Raw genomic sequence first — 14,924 nt, 5'->3', positions numbered from 1 at the left:
ATAATATATTAATTTAATTAATGTATTAAATGGGCTTTTGACCATAGTCAATAAAGAGGTTCATGTAATGACGCTACCCTACCACAAGATGGCAGTGCCCCCATTCACTTGTATGTAACCCGGTGTAAAATGACCATGTCCATTTCCATTTCATCATTGCTCCTTCTTCAATGAAAATATATTTCCACTTCAGTTACAATATGGTTATCAGAACTTAAACATATGAGTAGTTTACTGTACATTTCTTTAGTTTGAAACACCATCACATAAGCAGAATTAAATAAATACGTACGTCGTACGATATTAAACATACAGGCTTTTGACTTTAGTTTATGAAACGGTTCATGTAATGACGCCAAGATACCGCGAGATGGCAGTGCCCCCATTCACTTGTATGTAACCCAGCCTAAAACGACCATGTCCATTTCCATTTTATCATTGCCCTTTCTTTAATGTAATACATAAGTTCTAATAATCATATTGTAGCTGTATATATATATACATATATATATATATATATAATATTATATTATATATATATATATATATATATATATATAATATTATATTATATTATATATTATATTTACCCCTAAAGAAGTACAAAGACTAGATATTTTGCTTGATAAATCCATTTTAATGGAAAATGTAAAACCCCATTTGGACTTCATTTTACAAAGCATTGTAACACACTTGAAAATTTTAAATTGAAGCAAGACATGTTTTATAAAAATACCTCAGTCAATGTATATATGTATATATTTACATTTTATAGTTAGTTTTTTCTTTTAACTTCAGAAGTTAAACATAGTAAATCTCAACAAAATGAAAATGAATTATTTTCTTAAATAAATTACATCTTTTTTGTAAATGTCTGTTTTACAGGGAATACTTTTTTCATAAAATTCAAAACTGTATGAGCAATTTTTTTTTCTATACACAATACAACTTTAAACAGTCTTTACAACAAGTTTGGCAGTTCATCTTCAAAAATGTATTTATGGCATGAGGACATGGCATTTTCCAAAGTTACAGGCATTAGCTGGTGCATGTATGTGTCCTCCATCACAGTAGAACCGTATAACTGAAAACCACGTAGAGCAAAACAAAAGTGGGAAGAATCAAACAACTGTACAAGTCACATTTACATGAATGCTTTTTTTGTCTCATTACCACACATACACATTTACACAAAGCTTATCAAATAAATACATCTTCACAGACAAACACAAAGTGACAGAACAAAAAAAGGAACGAACGAGGGGATTGCTGACTCCAATCATACAGCTGATGATTTTTGCTTTGCGTTCCCCCTACCGTTTTTTTTTTTTTTTTCTCGTAAATTCCCCTTCCACCGCTGACCGTCAGTCATGACAGTCCTGAAGTGGCTTGCTGCTGGTGATGCTTTTGTAATCAGCAAAAGAAATGAATCACTTTACCTTATGGGCTCTTGCTGCAGTTGAACAGGGCAGAAGCCAGCACCTTCAGTCGCTCCTGCCGCCCAAAGCAGCACTTGGGCTCACATGACAGTCCCACTCGAGAAGCTAAGTCTTCTCACGTGGCTCCCAACATTCTTTTTTTTTTTTCCTTCAGTCTTCAGTGGATGGTTGAACCCCAATCTGTCCAGTAGGCCCACCTCTTTTTGAGTTTACCTCTTGGCCGACCAGGGAGTCTCCATAAGCAGCTCTACTCCTGCAATCGGGTCTCGGAGAGGGTCCGTTATGAGTTCTCTTCTTCCTCCTCCTCCTCGGAAACGCTCCGTTTTAAGGAGCCCACAGCCTCTTTGACACAGTGGTACAGGATGTTCTTCACCTGGTAGGAAGGAGGCGTAAATGATTGTCGTCTAAGAGCAAGTCCCATCAACAAACTGAGAGATTGACACAATCACCTGCAGTTTGTCTTCATAGTTGACTTCTTCATTGTTTGGTCTGAGCTGCTGGGTCAGATGGAAGGAATTGGCCACATGCTCAGGAGACACAAAGTCATTGATGACCTGAACACAGCTGTGAAGGTTCTGGACCTGAAAGACAAGGTTGGAAGTGTCAGGTATGTTGTGTTGATGTTCTTCTGTGGGTGGGTGGTTGTACCTGATGCATGGAGCCAGCTGGTATTAGAACCGAGTCTCCCAGGAATTGAACGACGGTCCAACCCTGCACCCCGTGCTCATCCAAAAGCTGCTGCCGCTGTTTCTTGCTCAAGTACCAGCCTTGCTCTCTGATTGGATCCTGGTCCACTGATACATCCAATCCCTGCTCCTTACAGAGCTAACAAAATAAACAATAATGAAACAATAGCCGCATGATGAGTTATCATCCTCATTTCAAGCTGTTCTCGGTGGTTACCTTGTACAAGAACTCCCGGACTTTGTCCATATCTTTATTGAGGTAGATGTGCCATAGCGCCCCCGGTGTTTCACTGGAGTCCTTCAGCCTTTTCCGAACGCCCTCATCCAGATTGTCCTCTTCCAGGCGCTTTAACACGCCTACAACCACACAAAACAATATTTATCTGTTTGGAAGAGATCCATTTTTTTTTTTCTCAAGCAAGTGTAACATTACATAAGCATTGACTCATTCCTACTCGTACATATTTCCTTCTTAATGAAAATAATTCATCCCAGTGTTTGTCGTAATTGCATGATTGTTGTTTTGGACATTTTACCAGTTTTGGACAAGACTCCATTGCCTTTGGCCACTCCGACGTAGACTAGAATAGAGACCACATCTGAGACTTCCACATGAAGGTTGGCAGTCCCAAAGTCCTGGTCCTGAGATGCAGCTACACCTAGGGAATGATCAGTTATTTAAGAGTCGGGATTCTGTAGAAGAAGACCTACAAATAGATTGGCACTTGGGCATTTGCATCCTAAAGGTCAAATTAGGGTCAACATTTGTGAGCAGTGTGTGGGAGTAGCTCAACATTTCATTTGGGTATTGATTTGATTTGTCATTGTTCACCATAGGCACAGCAGAGTCTTGGTCCCAAATCTGGCCTGACGAAGAAAGATGGCAGATGAGATGCTAAGTTTAGGCTTCCTTCTGGATCCGAATACTCAGGCAGCGGCAGGTTCTTCATTAAGTCATCATACCTGGGGGAGGGATCAAAATTGGGATTGTTTTTATTCCCGCTCCATATCATGAGTAGCTTTTCCGTAGCTGAACACAAAAATTGAAAGTGTCTGTAAAGACCTTGAAGGCATGAGAGCCATGAACTCCTCTCCAGAAGGCCAGTCCTTCAGTCTGTAAACCACAGGTTCCCCATCCTTGGACTTGAGTCGTTCTTAACGAGTTAGAAGATCTTTGTTAGACTCCTTCATCGTTCTATTTCCCCCTCAATACCCGATCAAACGTCAGTGCTTGAACTCACTGGTGATGTCCTCAAATCCATCCCAGAACTCTTTGATCCCTGAGTTGGAGACCACTTGGTCTTTACAATTGAGAAGGTCCCCCTGATGGTCTGCAAACTCCTGATTGAAAGAGTCGGCTTTCCACAGGGTGGCGTTCAGACGCTTATGGATCCCAGAAACCAATACGGGCTAGACGAAAACATCACAACGACATGAAGAAAAAAGAAATCTCATACTGTGGTATTACAAATGGACTTGTACCTGTCCCTGTTTCCAGCATTCCCGAAAGAGCTTCCAGTTATTCTGGTTCCGGTGATCCTTGAGCCAAAGTAGTCGTCCGTGATTTAGCCAGCAGTGAGGAATATCTGGATACAGATTGGACGAATCCTCCGCGATGACTGTCGTGACAGGCACGGACTTCTTCTTGTCTTCTGGCACAGCAGGCGCAGGGTTGCTGTTGTTGACGTTGATGACGGGCTCTTGCTTGATTGAAAGCTTGGTGGTGATAGTCTGGCGACCGGCGGGGATTTTGTTCTCCACGACCGAGGCGATGATGTCATCGAGGATATTCGGCATGCTTCGGCCACCTTTTCCGGTCTTGAAAACAACGCGCAAAATGAGATCGGATCAAATCGTTGCGGATGAAATGAGCAGCACTTCTACCAAATGATGCTCAACCTGCGAAGCGGACGAGAAGACTGGCGCAAAGGCGATTCCAGCATCGGTGGAGCCCAGCTTGAGTTTTCCTGCAGTGGTGGTGAGCAGATCTCTGAGAGTGGAGCCTTGCTCTGTACTGTTGCCAATCAGGGATGTGGTTTTACATTGCTGCAGAACCTCCAGGCTGTCCCCTTCTTTCACAGATTTCCCCAGTAGCATGGAATCTTTGTTTTCTGTTTGGAAAAACGAATCGATCGATTCGAATCCACCATTCGGAAGTCAAGAACCGAACAACGATTCGACTCGCCTTTCTTTTCCTCTCTGGATTTCTGCTCCGCCAGGTCGGCGAGGAAATGCAGAGGGGACTGGGACTCGGGCGGAGTCACGGCGCTTCCTTCATCGCTGCCCGGACTTCTTCCTCCTCCGCCGTTGGACTCGACTTTAGCTCCTCCTTGGTCGGAGTTCTGTTGACAGCGTGGCTCAGCCTTCACCAGGGACAATTTGTTGCTGTGGTTCAGAACGTTCTGCAGTACCTGGCGGCAGAGTCAAGTTCGATTACGACTTCCCTCTTCATAAAAATGGAAAAAAAATAATAGTGCCTTTTTAGTATGTCATGGCCGCCGTTGATTGACTATGATTCGCTGAAATGGGACGGACGGCCATCTGTTGTGGTATTAAAAGATAGCGTACCTGTGAAACTCCATTGGTGCTTGGTAGTTTGTTGAGAAGATTGGGTTTGCTGGCGCATGCGCAGCGCACTTTGATGTTGTGTTTGTCTCTCAGCGAATGCATGGAGCTGACTAATTCAGTCAGCACTGCAAAAGAACGGAGAGGTAACTCAGATGAGAAGATGAGAAGATCTGGCTGACAATGAGGTTCTCTACCTGTGCCAGGTATGATCTGTGTTGGCATGAGGTGTTTGTGATCATGAGGCTGGCCTTTCACACACTTCAGCCAGCCATATAGTTCTTTATCTGACAACACAAAGTTTGGCTTTTTAATTTTCCCGAAACATCTCCAACCATCTCCGGTACACAACTGACCTTTGGAGCTCCTTTTTTCTTTGGCCTTGTAGCAGTCCAGGCAGACCACAAAGCCACATTTTTGACAGACCCAGTGGATGTTGAAGAGCGTCGCCTCGCAAGCGTCGCACATCTCCCGCACTCCCTTAACGGCGCGCTTCCACACAAGCTTGGCTGAAATGGACACGAAAAAAAAAAAAGTGGAGTTCGACAAGACCTTCACACACTATCTGCACGGATGTGGCACTTAACGTGGCACGAGCACACACACACACCATCCTTTTTGACCCAGGAAGCTGCTGCATTCTCCATCAGGACCATCTGACAGAACATGTCTCCGATAAAGCTGAGGATGTACTTGGCTGTGGTTTGGTCCAGGTGACTCTCGTCCATTTCTCCAGGGATCCACAAAGAGAGAGCCTCCTCGTCAAACTGGTCTGGGGTAGAGAAACCGTCCATTCGGATGACTCCATTTTTACTGAAGGAAAGCCTGAAATGGAAAAGACAAAGTGTGAATGGTTGAAATATTTGTTTTACAATTTAATCGATAATTAAACGCTCTTTACCGTCTGAAATAGTAGAAACGGCAAAAGACAGGAGAATGCGCCGGCTCCTCCCCTTTCTTGCTGCGGATGACCCGACACTCCCGACACTTTTGCAGATTGGGCCCGATTTCGGAACAAGAATCGTCCTGAAGGAAAGACTCGCCCGTTTGCTTTAGCTTCTTCACTTTGCGCCAGTCCTTCAGGACGGAACGAGGGATCCCATCTGGAAGGAATATCGGCAATCAAATTGTCAAGAAGAGGCTCCTGGTTTTTTTCATTACGTAACAAACAAAAAAAAGTTCTACTTTATTAAATACAAATAGGTGAGGATGATTGTTCGACTTACTGCTACTGGCCAGTTTGAGTTTGGTCTTCTCTTTGGCAGATCGAAAGATGCCATTGGGTTTCACGTCCTCCTCGTCCTTGTCATTGTCTCCTTTTCTCTTGGCCATATCGTTCTGCTTCTTCTTGTAGGTTGGTTTGGGCTGCCGCTTGGCTCTGCCCTCCATCTTGCTCTCGCTAGCATCCGAGTCATCTCCCCCGCTCTCCGAAGCAGACTCGTACGTCCGTTTGCTTCCTCGCCTTGCTTTCCTTTCCTCACCACCGCCCGTCTTCTCCTCCGAGAGCTTCTCTCGTTCTCCTTTGCTGGTGGGGTCCTTGCTCAGTTCCACCTCGCTGGACGTGGAGGCGCTGAGATTGACAGTACATGGTTTGATCATTTCTGTCATTGTTGCGGCGTTGCTGATGCCGGGCGATTTCTCCTGTTTGGAACCAGCGGAGCTTCCGGTCGCCGTGGTGTTCCTATCCTCCTCAGAGTGCCGCGTTAACCAGGCTTTCTTGAGTTTGTGATAATTACTAGCCTGGCCGCTACTTGCCGGAGCAGGACCGGAGGACTGGCCATTGTGCAAGGGACTCGATTTCCCCGGTGTTGTTCTGCCACTGGTTGAGCTGCTGCAACTGCTATCTGCTGAAGATGACGTTTGGCTGGAGGCAGGTGGAGGAGTGGCGTTTTGACTTTTCTCAACGGGATGCTCCACCGTTGCAGATCCGGTCGTGGAAGCCGTGCAGAGGTTGCTTTTCGATTGAGCTGCTGCCGCCAGTGCAGCTTTGTGCTTCTTGAGGTGAACAAAAGAGGGCGAGTAAGCCTGACCCGTGCCAGAACAAGGGCTCGGTCTCGGGGGGAGATTAGGGCTGGCTTGCGGCGTGCCAGACTGAGGCAAAGATCCTCCTGGAGACGAGGTACGCGATCCGACCCCCGCTTGCTGCTCTCCCGGCCCGTGGTGAGATAAGACGGAGTAACCCAGCTCGAGAGTTGTGGCGTTGATTCGATTCTGTATCGATGGAGAAACAACAGTCCTATCAACCGAGTTTGTGGTACAGGCTTCCACAACGCCCTGCAAGCCACGAAGCGAGTTCTTTTTATATTGGATGTACATGTCATCCAGGTTGGAGTTGGGTTGAATAACCCGATTTACTCCATAGTCTCGTAAAGCCTCACCCGCTTTTTGACTGTCCTCCTGAATCTTAGCTGAGCAGAAAGTCCCCAGAGATAATTCCTTCGGGGCCAGAGCACCAGATTTGTTTGCAGGATTGTCAAACTTCACGGACGTCGGCGGACGCACGATGACGGACGCCATTGCAGATTGGGGCTTATCTCGCGGCGCTCCTTTCTCGCCATAGAAGAGCGCTCTTCGGTCTTGACCGGCTCTCCATCCTCCCGATGACGTGATGTTCTCCACAGTGACAGCTGAGGCAACGACGGCAGTATTTCCGTGACCTTTTACATCCCTGAGTTCCGGCAGTAGCGTGGGAGGCTTTTGCTGCTCGACTGATGTTTTACTACCAGCTGCCGCTAAGGTCACCGGCTGGATGGGTGTGAGAGTCGGCGGAGATAGACGTCCACCGTATGCGGCTCTCTCCCGTTCCTTCTCCCGTTCTTTTTCTCGCTCTGCGGCCTCTTTCCGTTCAAGCGCGTGCTGAGTGGGTGGATGGAAGACGGGGGCTCGGTGAAGAGATGGCATTGCCCTGAGGTGGTTGTGTTGCTGCTGCTGAGGGTGCTGCTGCTGCTGCTGGTGGTGATGGTGGTGGTGATGGTGATGATGAGGGTGGTGGTTAGCCAGCGAAGATGTCGACGAGGAAGGAGAAATAGCAGGGCTGCAACGCTCCATCCTTTCTGTGTGGTGCTGATGTTGGACCAGTGTAGCCTGCTGGCTGAGCTGCTCGGTAATTTTCCCCGCGAGACCCTCGCCGCCCTCCGGGTGGTGCTTAATTAGGGGAGGCGGCCGAGATATGGACACTTTGGCGTTGTAGTTGCCGAGGGACAGGGTGCTCTGACTTGAAACGGCGCCTCCTCCTATACTGGTCACGACACCTTGAGCACCAACCGTCACCTTCTTGTAGTAAGAGCTGAGCTCTTTGGAAGGGTAGAGTCGAGGGGGGTCGTTGATAACACTGTTGGACAAAGTGGTAAAATAGTTGCTCTTTTCCGTCTGGATAATATGGGGATGCGCGTGGGTCGCTTTGGGGCTAAGGGACGCCAGAGCCGGAATCCGGACGGGAAAGGGGGAATCTCGGCTTCTCTCTCGATCCCGGTCGAGGGCGGGTTCGCTCGAGCGTTGGATTTTGGCGGTGAACGGGGCCACTTCGATGCTCTCCTTCAGAATTCGCCGATTCTCTTCTTTGTACTTACTGGCGCGGTCCACTGCCTGAACAGCATCCTTGGAAGGAAAACACGGAATATGTTAGTTTACTTTTTCATTTACTCAATTAAAAATGTCTTTGTATTTGAGAGGAGTATACCTGTGTATGAGCCAGGCGTGCTTTGCTGTGAGGGTCCAAGTAGAGGCGGTGAAGCTGGGCATCTTTCCCGCTCATGCTCCTGTGATTTTCCGTTGGTTCTTGTTTCAGCTGGGCTAACGTTAATGTTCTTATTGGATCCATAAAGCCTCTTTTATCCGCATCTCTAATAAAAGAAATGTTTTTTGGGTAAAAGCCCTCGATTAAATCACAGCACAGTTCCGATGAAAGCGACTCACTCTTTCCGAACGTCCACGCTGATCTTTGACAGGGGTGGGCTGGCGTGCGTGTTGATTTTAACAGAGGGGCGGTGGGGGTCAGCGCTGGCGGGTCGTACGGGAACGTGACTCAGCAAACCCAAACTGTCACTTGCGCTACCGACAGCTTGGTGCAACCATGGGCTGGCTGCGTTCTGGACGTTTCAAAATAAAGGATCAGAACGGACATTTCAAAACAACAATTAGGTTCAACCAAAAAAGTACCTTTCGGAGAGACACCTCAGAATTAACTGGATTTTCAGGGTGAACCCATTTAGTTGAGGGAGGTAGGTTGAGCCCTTGTGGGTAGGAACTCGGCGTTCCATTGGGATACTGCCAAATGATGGGGTAGATGCCCAAACTCGAAGCTCCGCCATGAGGCTGGCTGAGCAGAGCTGAGGGGGCTCCCTGACCCTGAAAACACGCAAAGTGGGTTGATGTGAAGCGAGAGGAAAAACCACAACATCCGAGCTATGAGGCAGACCTGTAGGAACTGCTGCTGCTGGTGAGGTAGGGCAAGGTGACCTAGACCTCCAGGGGAGTCCAGCTGAGGGTGCCCCCCCAAGAGAGTCGCTGCGTGAGGAGGAGGCATGGCTGAGAGAACCCCAGGGGGTAGAAGGTGTGGGTGAGGTAGGCCTGATGTGTGAGGAGGAGCAAGGAGGTGAGAGGCAGCATGTGGGTGGGATGAAGGGGTCAGGCAAGGGGAGCGGGGAGCTGGCGAATGGAGGCCGTGTAGGTGAGGATGGAGATATGCCGCCACATGGTTAGAGGAGTTTTCACTGTCTGAGCAGATCAGAGCTGGGTCCCTGTAAACAGTGAATGTCTCATTCTTATCGATAATTAGAGGGCTCTTGGTGGTGGTGGTGGTGGTGGTGGTGCTGCTGCTGCTGCTGCCCCCACCTGACTCTGAGTGAGATGCTATTGGCTTAAAACCACATCGAGGAGGCTCAGTTGTTTCTACTTTACCGGACAAACGACCTGACGGAGGGGAGGAGCTATCACAGTATCTTGGCATTTTATGTTTAGACACCTCTGGAGAGGTATTGGGTTTAGGTTTGGACATATCCACCAGGGCTAAGTGGGGCTTCGACTTGATATGCTCTGCTGGACTTGTGCTAGGGTATGGATGGCTCAGGGAGTTGTTGGGGTGCTGGCTTTTTTGTTTGATGGAGTCGAGGGAGGTTGGGTTCGGGTTCATTTTGGTTGTAAAGTCAGTGGAGAGGACTGTGGTGCTCATCTTGTCAGGGTGCTGCAGCGGTTTGCTTTGCTCCTCGGATAAAGACGGACTCTTGATGCCGGACGTGTAGTGTTGCTGCTGTTGATGAGGTTGATGAAGAAAAGGATGGGGAATGACGGCTTTCTCCTTGTCTATCAGCATCAGAGGATCAGCCATTGATGTCACAGGTCTGAAAAAAAAAACATAATATGTCAACAAAACGAAAGCTAAACCACGAACTACACCAAGTTGAAATTGAAGGAGGACTGTTCTTACCTGATAACCTCCGAAGAAGAAAACTCGATCTTGTTATTTAAGGTGCGGCTTGCTATTAGAGCCTGCTGCACCACAGGCTCGATTTCTGCCCTTCGCCCACCTTCCGAGGGCGAAGGTGATGGAGGGACAGGAGGCGAGGAAACGGGGGACGGATGCAAGGTGAGGTAAGGCGAGAGGGCCGTGGACTCGGCCTTCTGGGAAGCCAGCAGAGCTGACACGGCCTCGGAACTCTCTTGATGCACGGTGGCCTGCGCGTCATCTGTGATGTCAATCACGCCGCTGCCGTGGAGGTGGGACAAGGAAGGTGTCTGACATCGAGGTGAGACTTCAAAAAAAAAAAAGACAACGGTTAGAACCATCAGACAATCGAGAGCTGGTATGAATGAGAGCAAGTCACCTTTCACAGTGTTCTTGCTACTCTCGAGGATGGTTGCCTGGAGAGCGTCAGACATAAGAGGCATCTGTTGCCGTGGAGATTGGGTGATCTGCGTCACCGCCACCAATTCTTCCTCCTCTTTTGTGATCATTTTGCTTGTTTCCTTAGCGGCCGTCTTGGCGTCCTCTGTCGATTGAAGCTCGCTCCACGGGGACAGGCGACCCATGGGAGATGAAGAATCGTTCATTTTGACGGCCTGAATGAGTGTCTTCTCCTCATCCTCCATTTTCGATTTCACATCACTGCAGCGAGTCTTTAATTCATTCTCAGAGTTGGGCTCGGAGGAGGAGGAAGAGGACGAGGAGGACGAGGACGACGAGGAGGACGACGAAGAGGAGCATGACGAATGGACCGTCCTCTTGTGCGGGTTTTCAGAGTCGCTGCTCTCCGAGAAGTCGGACGTCGTGGTGTCTGTCTTCAGTCTCTTCAGACCTGCCTTCTTCTCGTCATCGTCGCCCTTCCTGCGTTTGTTTATTGCCTGTTTGGCCTTTGACTTAGAGTCTGTAGAATGAAAGAAAATAAATGACATTTCGGCATTTCTTTTTTGGATTTGTTCCTGTGTGCAAGAAGCTCACCTTTGCCTCCAACTTCTCTCCTGTCTCTGTCGTCGTCGGCGACGCTGCTATCCGATCCTTTCCTGCGGGATGAGCGAGAGTTGCGCTGTTCTCTCTGTTCCCGTGCGTTGCCGCTGGGAGAATGGTGCGATTGGCTGGATGTTTGCTGGCTTTGCAATGATTGACTCTGTTGTTGGGAGGCCAGCAGCGTCCCTTGAGAAGCCTTTGGGTTGGGGCCCGATGAAGTCATGATTGGACGGGGGCTGTTTGCTTGGGCTCGCGTATAATGACTCTGGAAGAGCGGCGAATAATCTGCATTAGCAAGACTAAGGTCCAGACAGATCCACTAAAGTAACGCTTCCTCTCATCTTGCCAAAATGGTTCTGTTAGTCATTTTTGAGGCAATGGGTATATGTCATGATGTCACTCATTGCCTGCAATCATTACTGAACCGATTGGACTGCCAAAAGATTTAGAGAGCAGGATAAACTGTCCTGGAAAAGTCATTAATTAACATGAAAAAAAATAAACATGCCAAAACATTGACACCAAGCGTTACAAAGACCAATTGGAACAATAAACCTTGATTTATATATTAACAGAGGAAGGATAACTCTCTTATGGAGGCAACAAAGGGGCGACGGAGTACCTGAGTGTTGGCAGTGGTCCCGCCGGGTCTCCCTCCCGTCATCTTTAACGTAAAAAATAATAATAATAAGGAATCCTCAATAGCTTTGGATGTGGGTGGGTGTACTCACATGTGCAGAATTGTTGTTCTGACTGGATCGCGACCTTCGTCTGGAGGTAATGCCGATGTTTTCTCCTTTCAGTAGGGAATGAACCACATCATCCAGAAAGGTCATCTGGATCATGGATGGATCCACATTCTGAGGCTCCAGCACCTAAAAAAAAAAAAAAGAATGTAGACCTGAGTGACTGCTCAATACACACGTTGCAATTTGAGACGATGGATGAGAGCGCACCTGATCATTCATAACGACCATGTTTCGGCTAAAAAGATCGTGATGTGTAATGATGCCTGTGAACCACTGGGTGGCCGAGTCTTGTCTGTATACGCGCACACGGTAGCCATTCAATGAATAGGGACCTGAAAAATCCAATTGAATCATTTGAGCAAAAATGAAAGAAAAGAATCCGGGCATAAAAGTGAGGCACAAAGATTTTACGAGTAGAGCACATATTTCCTCCCCGGCTTACCTTGCATAAAAATTTCCTGCACTTTCTGGTCTTTGAGCCAACCCTTCAATTCCTCATGGAGCTGGGGATTGTCTCTTAACACTGGATTCTGACTGTCCACCTCATCCTGAAAGACAAATTAAATATACGTGTCAGTATGTCAAAGAGGTTCACTCTGAAAAGTAACAAACGCAAAAAAAAATGTGGAATGCAAAAACAGACACCCCCCCCAAAAACTGCACAACCAAAAATTAAAAAAATGTAGTTGGCAAACACAAAGGTTTATCATTTAACACTAACATCTCATCTCTTAAATAGATTTCACGGTGCCACTGAGTGTAATAAAGAAAGTGACGCAGTTGTGAAAAGAAGCCCGTGCCAAACAAACCACGTTGACCACATCTGAGATTTTTCGATGCGCAAATAGTTCCATTGCGGTTACTTTGGTAGGGCTTTCATGATTATAAATGACTGCTGAGTCATGGGGGAGCAACAAATATTGATCTAAAATCAAACTTCATTAATTTCGTACTTGTCTTGTAGCTACAGTATCTCCACACACAGATAATCACGGTTGGGAAATTCAGAGGGCAAAAGGGTAAACCATGCCATTTTATATGAAAGAATAAAACAAAGTCTCTGATTGGGCAGATACATATAGTATAGTAGTTGAGGGAAAATGTGACAAGCCAAGTGATATTTGCAAAACAACATTTCAGTTTTGTGCAATACATATGACAACGCAACGCTGTGGAACTCGAGGAAAAAAATCTGGCTTTCATTTCAGTGTCTTCTACTTTTTCTGCTCTAAATTAAAACCAAGCATACACACTAAAAATAGCTTATTGGAATGTAGTATCCTATACATATCATTTCTGCACTTTTACACTTTGTTGTGAACATTCTGAGCCAGTTATCATTCTCAACCATAACAGAAGACTATCATGTCCCAGATTCTGCTTACAAACTAAACTTTGTCAGAACAGGACACAAATTAATGTTTGATATCTATTTGTTTTGCAGAAGGATGTTTTGAGGTCAATCTGTTACTCATGTACTGATGCAACATATTGATTTGCTCAGCAGAGCCATGCCAAGACTCAAACGGCGATTGTCAGACCTGACTAAAAGGAGTCGATCGTTCAAATGGGTCTCCCAACTTATATTATTACCAACACGTCATAATTCTTAGTCACCACGTAAAGTCTGATTGTTGTAAAATCGATATGGACGAGTCCACTTTTCGTCTTCCAAGTTACTGGCACGCCCCAAACACCGATGCTATCATTTGTTTGGAATGAAAGTGTCAGTCATTAATATTCAATTGGGTTGTAAAAAGTTAGCGGAACAGCCAGAAGAGATTAAGTTTGATTATTTCTTCGAGACGTTGCAATCAGTTCAAATACAACGGCGACGCGATCGAAGCTGAAAACGAACAGCTTGCATTTCTGCATTCACGGGACGCTAATCAATTCATCTTTGAGCCGCGCACACACACACACACACACACACACCACAATGCAAAAGAAATCTTCTGGAGGTTTTACTGAGAAGTAAAACGGATGCCGTACGATATTGAAATTTGTTCAGATGTTAGACATTGACTTTTATTGCTAACATTGTTGCTCTCAGTGCACAGCCAAATGGAAAACAGCTGCTAAGGACAGAGCAAAAATACATTACTTTGGGCTCTGATGTGTGTGTGTGTGTGTGTGTGTGTGTGTGTGTGCTTGGTTAAACTTGAGTCAGCAGCAAGGCTTTCCCCCCCCCCCCCATTTGTTCACTTTCAAATCACGCACGCACGGACACACACACTCACTCTCCTCTTGCTAAATCACCCATGCCCACAAACAGAGCTGCTTATTCTGGAGACCTTTGAACTCTTCCGAGCTGTAAAAACAGTCCTTCTCTTACTCACTCTCACACACACACACAAACACAGACAGCAATGAAACTATGGCCACTCCCCTCTCTGTTTTTCCAGTTGGTCAGGAAGAGTGAGGCAATACGAGAGAGGGAGGGAGGGGGGCTGCAATGTGTTTGGCATAAACTGTACAATGAAGTCACTGTTGAAGGGGTCAACCTGGACTGCTGCTTAAGAGGGGATGCAAGTGTGAGCCTCAAGAGAGTGAGAGTCCCACTTTGCTTTATTGCAGGGGTGTCAAACTCTTTTTTTTTTCCATCATAGCTTCTTTCGGAGGGGCCATTACGGCTGTCAACCCAAATAAATGTACGAGCGCCTCATACGGTCAAAGCTACGAAACAAATAACTCGTTTTGAAATCAGACGAGTAAAAACTGGTATGAAAAGATATTATTAAAAGGGAAGACAATTTGCAATTCCAGTCATGACATCATTTGTCTTTGCCGGCCACAGAAAATGATGTGGCGGGCCGTATCTGCCCCCCCGGGCCTTGAGTTGGACACCTAGGATTTAATACACGAAGGTGGCTATCAGTATTAACAACTTTACCGACTACAAGTAGTTTGACTTGTCCTGCGACTTATACTCAGGTGAGACACCCAAAGCCCCCGCTCCCTATCTTGCTGACTTTTTTGTGGCAGTGATGTATTTGCCAAAATATAGAAATGGCAACTAAAGTAGTGTAATACGAATGTACAT

General features: G+C 46.6%; 1 protein-coding gene across 2 annotated transcripts in view; it reads right to left on the bottom strand.

Moving 5' to 3' along the window:
* Window positions 1-616: 616 nt before the first annotated feature.
* jmjd1cb (jumonji domain containing 1Cb) overlaps window positions 617-14,924 on the bottom strand; it is a 33,220-nt gene continuing 18,912 nt past the window's right edge. For both annotated transcript variants that reach the window (XM_088359406.1, XM_088359407.1), the window contains 28 exons: window positions 12,324-12,429; window positions 12,089-12,213; window positions 11,864-12,007; window positions 11,755-11,796; window positions 11,127-11,397; window positions 10,513-11,052; window positions 10,116-10,440; window positions 9,108-10,029; window positions 8,849-9,037; window positions 8,606-8,778; window positions 8,370-8,532; window positions 5,917-8,287; window positions 5,592-5,793; window positions 5,301-5,515; window positions 5,047-5,199; window positions 4,888-4,977; window positions 4,694-4,818; window positions 4,311-4,536; window positions 4,025-4,236; window positions 3,608-3,943; window positions 3,367-3,535; window positions 3,189-3,279; window positions 2,958-3,088; window positions 2,662-2,784; window positions 2,343-2,482; window positions 2,088-2,264; window positions 1,889-2,020; window positions 617-1,812 (listed from right to left, as the gene is read on the bottom strand). In XM_088359406.1, the coding sequence (XP_088215532.1) occupies window positions 1,720-1,812; window positions 1,889-2,020; window positions 2,088-2,264; window positions 2,343-2,482; window positions 2,662-2,784; window positions 2,958-3,088; window positions 3,189-3,279; window positions 3,367-3,535; window positions 3,608-3,943; window positions 4,025-4,236; window positions 4,311-4,536; window positions 4,694-4,818; window positions 4,888-4,977; window positions 5,047-5,199; window positions 5,301-5,515; window positions 5,592-5,793; window positions 5,917-8,287; window positions 8,370-8,532; window positions 8,606-8,778; window positions 8,849-9,037; window positions 9,108-10,029; window positions 10,116-10,440; window positions 10,513-11,052; window positions 11,127-11,397; window positions 11,755-11,796; window positions 11,864-12,007; window positions 12,089-12,213; window positions 12,324-12,429 (7,986 nt within the window). In that variant the 3' untranslated portion in view covers window positions 617-1,719. The remainder of the gene's footprint in view (window positions 1,813-1,888; window positions 2,021-2,087; window positions 2,265-2,342; window positions 2,483-2,661; window positions 2,785-2,957; window positions 3,089-3,188; window positions 3,280-3,366; window positions 3,536-3,607; window positions 3,944-4,024; window positions 4,237-4,310; window positions 4,537-4,693; window positions 4,819-4,887; window positions 4,978-5,046; window positions 5,200-5,300; window positions 5,516-5,591; window positions 5,794-5,916; window positions 8,288-8,369; window positions 8,533-8,605; window positions 8,779-8,848; window positions 9,038-9,107; window positions 10,030-10,115; window positions 10,441-10,512; window positions 11,053-11,126; window positions 11,398-11,754; window positions 11,797-11,863; window positions 12,008-12,088; window positions 12,214-12,323; window positions 12,430-14,924) is intronic.

The sequence above is a fragment of the Syngnathus floridae genome, chromosome 18 (genome assembly GCF_059516105.1).
Source record: "Syngnathus floridae isolate MCC-2025c chromosome 18, RoL_Sflo_1.0, whole genome shotgun sequence".
In the NCBI taxonomy this organism is placed as follows: domain Eukaryota; kingdom Metazoa; phylum Chordata; class Actinopteri; order Syngnathiformes; family Syngnathidae; genus Syngnathus; species Syngnathus floridae.
The sequence above is the reverse complement of the archived record's forward strand: the minus strand, read 5'-3'. Positions and strand labels throughout refer to the sequence as shown.